The sequence below is a fragment of the Setaria italica genome, chromosome I (genome assembly GCF_000263155.2).
Source record: "Setaria italica strain Yugu1 chromosome I, Setaria_italica_v2.0, whole genome shotgun sequence".
Taxonomy (NCBI): Eukaryota; Viridiplantae; Streptophyta; class Magnoliopsida; order Poales; family Poaceae; genus Setaria; species Setaria italica.
In genome coordinates this window covers 32,824,526-32,832,508 of record NC_028450.1, presented here as the reverse complement: position 1 = coordinate 32,832,508, position 7,983 = coordinate 32,824,526, and the positions used below count along the sequence as shown (strand labels likewise).

The following is a 7,983-nucleotide window of genomic DNA, read 5'->3' as shown; positions in this document are numbered from 1 at the left end:
CCAAAAAGTTACCCCTCGAAACTCAAGAATCCATGTTAGCCTGGCCTAGAATACTCTACTAGGGTATCCTGTTAGCACAATGTACAACAATTGTTGTTGCTGTCCCGTCAGGTTTTGCTAAACCAAGTTCCCAATCGGGCTGGCTGACCACTATTTTTTTATCCGGAGTGATTTCCGATAGCATCCATGGCTTAATACAGTTGTTTGTGCAATATCCCTGCATCATCCTAATTTTTTAAAGGGAAAATCTTGCATTCCAATCGTGGCATGTGCTGCATTTCCCGGTACCGGGCGCCAAAAGCTAACTTTTGTCCTGTTCCTCTGATTAGCGTGATTTTATTAAGATATCTTTGCGATCGCATTGTCCACTGGGGAAGATTTTGTTCTGTGCCATGTGCTTGCTGCCTTCTCGGATTAAGAATAATGTTGACGGCCAAACGAGAGGGGTTTACTTGTGTATTGAAAACGTTTCATCTGGCAGCCGCGGATTATTAGTTATGGGTGCCTGGCGTGTTGCTGGCTTGCATCTTGCACGGATACACGACCAGTAATCAGTAAGCAAGCAAACCATTCGCAAGAAACCAAAGCTGTCCAAAAATACAGTTGGCAAGAAAATAAGTGGGATCACACACACACACACACACACACACACACACACACACACACACACACACACACACGAAAAGGGCCCTTTTAATGACAATGTTCGCATTATTTGATCGGTTAGGCCCGTTTAAGGGTCCAATGTACAGCTCAAGCCCACGGCGTGGCGACGTTGATTCAGCACCAGCCACATTCGGATGATGAACCGTTGACGACCAAAATTAACTAGCCAGATTAGCGGGCTATGCGCACTTGTATCAAGTGCAAAGTAAAAATAGAAAAGCGTATGTGTTTAATTCATCATCGCAATGTATCACATCAAATAAGAAAACAAATTGAAATGGAACCCAAAATTGAATTGATGACATATGAACCCCAAATCAACTACTACTTGTGTTGTACTGGTCCTCCGAACGCCATATATATAATAACTTCCTTGTCTAAGAATTCTTTGATTCTTAGACGTTTACTACATGCTACGTGCATGGTTCATATAAAAATGAAATATAATTTAGTAATAAATTATTCAGGTGGATCTTGTGAACTTATCATAATTTGAAGAAACTTGCGAAGAAATGAAGTAAAGAAATTAGCAAGTATCACACGTGAAAGTAGCAAGTGCAGTGTCACAAAGCGTAAAAAAGATAACCTCGAGCACATTGACCATATTGTATCTGAATAATGCTGCACTTCATGGACAGTGCTACGGCGGACATTAGCAAAGATAACCGAGCACCTTTAGCTTCTACCTTTTCCTAAAATAACACGAACAGTATATGGGAAACCATATTGTGAACAGTAAAAGCACGTCCAGATCCTTTGGTGTTATTTTGCTGATACAGATAAAATATCACAGCGTGCATGTGTCCTTCCCTGTCGCTTGCTAGAGCCTTCGGTGCATGATGAAATTGGTTCAATCGCACATCGAACAGAAGTTTTGCAGAGCTCACCACATCCCATTCTGCTACAGTAGCTCATGCCCTGAGAGCGCGCCGATCCCAGGGTCATTAATACATGTAGTAGATAGGGCTTGGGTTTGATTGGGCGACACCGGCAAACCTAAATTTATTACACAAACAGTAATATTTGGCTGCAATTTTGGTGAACCATACTGATAGTAAACCTTTCTTACATATGGATGTTTTATTAGGCATGGATTACAACAATATGGTGTTTCACATTCTCATGCCATTACTATCTTACCGTGAAATATGACTCCTCGGTCTACAATAGTCGTGATATGGTCGACTTGTTACAGGGGACCTTTTATTCATCACACTCTTTAGCTATGGCTTTGAGTGGAGTAGCCATCGAAACCATAATGGCTCCGGACTTTTCACTCATGTCAATACCGTTGTCCTTGACATCATTAGGAAGCCTCCAATCAAAGTGGTACAACAGTGACCCAAGAACCAAATGCACCATTCTATATGCTAAAGGCAGTCCAAGGCACTGACGACGCCCAGCACTGAATGGAATGAACTCAAAATCCTTGCCCCAAAAGCTGATGTCTTTGCCGATAAACCTCTCGGGCATAAATTTCTCTGGCTCAACCCACATTTTAGACTTTCGATTAATTGCCCATATGTTTATTACTATGCCGGTTCCTTTGGGGATGTTGTATCCTTCTATTTGCACCGTAGCCATTGCCCGCTGAAATGCTAGTGTAATTGCGGGATGAAGTCGTAAAGTTTCTTTTACCACGGCTTGCAAATAGGGAAGTTGGCTAATGTCAGACTCGACAACTTGCCCTTTAGTGCCAATAACCGTCTTGAGCTCCTCCCTTACCATCTTCATTGATTCCGAGCTTTGCAATAATTCTGCCATTGCCCACTCAACTGTACTTGAAACTGTCTCACTTCCTCCTACGAAGAGATCCTGAAATATATTGATTATAGGTAGAGAAACCGATCATGGCAATGGAACTTAAAATATTTCAACAGTATGATCATTGGCCCTTCCTTTTCCGAATATTTCCACCTTGAGAAATGAAGTTTAACTCACAATTGGCAGAGAGCATGGACGTACATCCGGACTACTTAGATTAATTAAATTAATTGAGGATTAGAGGTGAACTTGGGCACCTATTTTTTCTTAATATAAAGCCACATATTGTTTTTTCTAGGTTAACATGTTTTTTTAGTTTTTCTATCCTCTCCCATTTTGCACCCTTTATTCTCTTAAAAATCTTGCTATTCGTAATTTGAAGTTCATTTCCACATTAATCCTCACAAGACGCGCTAAAAATGAAAGATAAATCTTCGAAATTCTCACAAAAATTAGAACCATCGAGTCATCTGTCTGATATACTCTAACGATCATAGCCATTGAATATATTATATTTTCTAAAAAATTACATAACTCTATCATTATAAAAACACTTCAAAGTAACCCTTGAATATATCTAATTAACAACCTATTTTATTATAAAAATAACCTAAATTGACCCCAAAATATTCATCTAAATTATCTAATTATGCCATGGTACAAGATAACTTAAGCAAACCCTTAATTTAGACCTATATTACCCATATATACTATTATTATAAATAACATAAAAATACTAAATCTGAATCTGAATTGCTTACACATATCACTATATAAAAATAATGTACACCAATACTAAAATTATAAATTACCTATTTCTACCATTGTTAATATAAAAAATACTAACTTAAGGTATACATAATGTGTTATCATGTAGACTAACCATATGTGTGTGTGTGTGTGTGTGTGTGTGTAGACACACCCACACATACGTCTATGGTGGAAGCAATAGTGAGAACACCGGTCTCATAGTAAACACATAAGATCAAACTAAGAGTTCAATTAAATATATATAATACACATGGATGTGTGATGCAAAATGAAAAAATATGGTGGTGGGTAGAAACCGTATAAGCAATTACTAACTAAAGTCTATCACAATCAGACAAAGATAAGTATGAATTCATATGGGTATTGTGTTAGAATATTTAACAAATGAAGAGAGTGCAAGGTAAACAATTTTGATTATTAGCTATAGACTATGGTTACTATTTTTTTAATGAATTTCTAATACTCATGCCTCTCAAAGTTATTAATCTATGCAGGGCACATGTTGATTGATGGACTAGTTAATTAATCTATTGCCTTCGTCATCACAAAATATAAGAACTTTTGAGTTTGCAAGTTTGATCATATTTATAGAAAAGAGCCTTAAAATTTACCAAATAAATAAATTATAAAAATTTTCTTATAATAGATCTAGTGATGCCCATTTGATATCATACATATTATTATTCTTTTCTATGATTTTAGTCAAACGGTAGTGTTGTTGAGTTAAGATCAATTCTTAAATCCTTGTATTTTTTGAATGGATGGAGTATGTTCATTTTGGTGTGCACAAGGCATTAATGCCCCATTGCTAGATGCTATGGTATTTTAGAGAACGGTTTGAATCCGTGCAGGTTCTATGAGCCAGTCCACCATCACATATTTACCTCGTGTTAATATTCTCTTCCTCGTCTCTTTCTCCTTGGCACTATTATCGCCCTTATATCCTTATTGTTCAACACTGACAACATATCATGCAACCTTAAGGCCAGATGTCTCACTGCTTCCCCCACCTCCCGCCGCTACCCTCCCATCCCACTTTTCCTAACAATTGCTTCTCTTCTGCTCCTGTCACCGACCCCATCCGCTGGTTAGCCTCCACCGCCTAGCCGGTGGCGTCACCGCCACTTAAGCCTATGGTTCCTCAACTTGCCACCACTACCAGACCACCACCTCCCTTGGCCATCCCTCTAATCCGGTAGTCCTCAACCCCAACCCCGAACCGAGCCTTCGTCGGAGAAAACCCATATCCTTCTTGCTTCCTCTTTTTCAACTTTTCCCCCTTTTTCTTAGAAAAACTTCTATAGACAAGGATCAACCACTAGATATTGGTGAACGTGGACGCACATACCGTGATCAAGCCTTTGATGGCACCATAGTTCATCTCACTGCCCTCCTCTTCCCATTCCTTCTCCTTGTCTATCGCCACGTCCATCATGTCGTCCTTTCTTGGTTGTCCGGCGTCCCGACCACGCCTTCTACGCATATATTGCTCATCAATGATCCGATGGGCGTACCTGACCAGTGCACCCATCCTACTCCGCGCACCTTGGAGGTCGGCGGGCGCCAAGGATGGGAAGATGTCTGATAATGTTGGCGTTGAGAGCAGCTGAGCGGCCTCCTTCACCTTATCCCGCAGCTCCCGGGATCCAATGTCGGCGGAGAACAAGGAGCGTGACACGACGTTTATGACCGTCATGAACACGGCATGCCCGACGTCGACTGGCTCGCCGCGCGCCGCGTGCTCGGAGACGTAGAGCACCAGCTCTTGCACCTTCTCCTGCCGCAGCTGCAGCCGCGCGTCGAGCTGGCCCTTGGTGAACAGCTCGGCCATGGCGAGCCTCCGCATCGCGCGCCACTTGTTGCCCGGCGGTAGGAGGAGGACGGAATCGGCAGAGTGTCCCTCGGCGAGCATGGTGTCTAGGACGGTACGGCCAGCCAGTTCAGAGTTGGTCAATATCTTGCGCGCGGCGTCCGGCGTGGAGACGACGACGGTGGGGTGCCGGCCAAACCAGATGCACATGAGCGGGCCGTAGCGCTCGGCGACGTGCGCGAGCGAGCGGTGTGGCCTGCTCCACGTGACAGCGTGGAGGCTGCCGATGACCGGAAGTGGCCAGGGTCCAGGAGGGAGTCGACGCCGGCGGCCGTCTGTTATTAGCCACAAGGCATGAGTGAACACGAGGATGGCAGTGAGGCATAACACCACAGCTAGCAGGAACGACGCCGCCATGGTGTCCAGGATGAATGATGCAATGCGCACTCCACCTCTACTTATACTGAACCATTATACGGCTCATATCGCTTTTAGAAAAACTTATCAAATTTGGTAAGTTCCACGTCAAATCCGTACACGCACTGTGCTCGTTTAATTTGTACGAACCATTGTGCAGTGTTTGCATCGCATGTTACATGCGCGCGGAGTTGTGCAGATCGACTTGGAGCAATTTTTTTGTTGGACTTTCTTTGAATTACAGTCGCATTGGAGAAGAACGGACACACAACAATTTCGGAATCCCCCCTGAAGCTCAAGCGTGCACGAGGAGTATGTTCAACGGAATTCCTAATGATTCCTCGGCTAAAAATTGTTTAAAATACATGCCAGATTAGAACGGGGAAGATGGGTCTTCTTTCGGTGGGGCTAAATTTGCTTTGAACTGAGTCAGGGGCTGTTTGGTTCCGTTTGCTTATTTTTAGCACCTATCACATCGAATGTTTAGATACTAATTAGGAGTATTAAACATAGACTATTTACAAAACCCATTACATAAGTGGAGGCTAAACGGCGAGACGAATCTATTAAGCCTAATTAATCCATCATTAGCAAATATTTACTGTAGCAACACATTGTCAAATTATGGACTAATTAGGCTTAATAGATTCGTCTCGCCGTTTAGTCTCCGCTTATGTAGTGGATTTTGTAAATAGTCTACGTTTAATACTTCTAATTAGTATCTAAACATCGATGTGACGGGTGCTTAAAAATAATCAGCGTAAACCAAACCAGGCCATAGTGGCCCAATCTTCTAAATCGGTAGGATTCAGCCCACCCCAAACATGGACATCCCATCCTGACATCCGCTTCGGCCCGATGTTGTTTAACTTCGAAATATATGTAGGATAGCCAGAGCCAGGGTTTCATTTCATCACAAAGAAAAAAATAAGATGGAGACAAGTAGACTGCAGGATGTTGTGAATTGTGATCATCAAATAGGTTTGCATGGCGAATAATATATTGCATCTTTGTGAATCTCCACGGTGCCTGACAACCAAAGAAGCGCAAAACGAGATCACGCAGAGTGCTCAAAGAGGGACAAGCTCAGCCATTAGCCAAAGTACAAAGAGAGAGCGACCGAAAGGAGAAGAAAGGTAAAGGCGAAGGGAGAAAACCGCAGCAAGGTGTCCAAAGTATATCTTGCAATCGTGCTAGCTTTTCTGAAGCAGCGGCGAAGGCACACGTCTTTCGATTCCCCACTGAGTTCAGTTCTCTCTTATGTCATTCGAGAGAGAGAAATCCTCTCTTCACCGAGCTCGATCAACTGGGCCTGAAATCTGCATCGATTACAACGAATCTACAGTCCGATCCAAGTAAATTCCTACCAGAAACGCTGAGGACAAGGAGTCAAAGATCGGGAGCCGCGAGAGCTCGGCAAACGGAAACCACTCACTAGCACTAGCGTCACCACCCACAGGCGACAGACCACAGCGAGTCCAGCAACTCCTACGTCTAAAGTTGTTTGCTCCGGCACCGAGTGACCTCACTGCGACTGCGCTGGTGAGCTACCTTTGTAGCCCGAACCCGTCGGCCTCAGATTAGTTAACAGAGAATTGACCCTCGCGTTGGTTCCTTCCCTCGCTGTCAAGGATCGGTCGGAGGCCAACTGCTGTCCATTGACATCAGGATCGGCGTCGGCCAGCCAACCACTGATCGAGATGTGTTTTGGGGTGTTTGGATAAACCCTGCTAAAATTTAGCACCTGTCACATCGGATGTTTGGATGCTAATTAGAAGTATTAAACATAGGCTAATTATAAAAACTAATTGCACAGATGAAGTATAATTCGCGACACGAATCTATTAAGCCTAATTAGTCCATGATTTGACAATATGATGCTACAGTAACCATTTTGCTAATGATGGATTAATAAGGCTTAATAGAATTGTCTCGCGAATTAGCACAGGGTTCTGCAATTAGTTTTATAATTAACTCATGTTTAGTCCTCCTAATTAGCATCCGAACATCCGATGTGACACTGCTAAAGTTTAGCATCTAAGTATCCAAACACCCTCTTCGCGTGGCGTGAGCGCAACCAATTACTCACAGGTCTGGCGTTCCCGTGCCGAGGCCTCAATATTCCTAACTAACTTTCTGAGTGGCCGTATCACCGTTTGTACTGCTCCAGCTAGTGTCTCCAAATGGCCCATGCACATGCAAGTGTTGATCTTGACCAGATTGTAATTACCATCACCTGTCTCTGCTATGCTGCTGGCTTTGTCAGACAAGATCGATGATCGATGCAAAGGTAAACAAGCTTTGATCAGTAGATTGGTGATGGTGAACATACTTTACACCATAGGATATCGGTCTTTGAAAAATTCCATCAGAAATCCAGCACTTATCCACTTCTTCGATGTCATCGACACATGCAGTATTAACTAAGCACGCAATTTGGACCTGGGTGCTTTCCCCCTGCATTTGGCAAAGGAACAAGAACTAGACGCTTCATTTCGTACTTGTCAAGCACTAAAGATATCCAGAAATACAAGGGCCTAGTTGATTGGCCGGGC

General features: G+C 43.0%; 1 protein-coding gene across 1 annotated transcript; it reads right to left on the bottom strand.

Moving 5' to 3' along the window:
- Positions 1-1,688: 1,688 nt before the first annotated feature.
- LOC101761000 (cytochrome P450 76C2) lies at positions 1,689-5,431 on the bottom strand. The gene is made up of 2 exons (XM_004953223.3): positions 4,550-5,431; positions 1,689-2,481 (listed from the first exon to the last, which is right to left on the bottom strand). The coding sequence occupies exons 1-2, from the start codon at positions 5,426-5,428 to the stop codon at positions 1,870-1,872; spliced, it is 1,491 nt and encodes a 496-aa protein (XP_004953280.2). The 5' UTR covers positions 5,429-5,431; the 3' UTR covers positions 1,689-1,869.
- Positions 5,432-7,983: the final 2,552 nt, after the last annotated feature.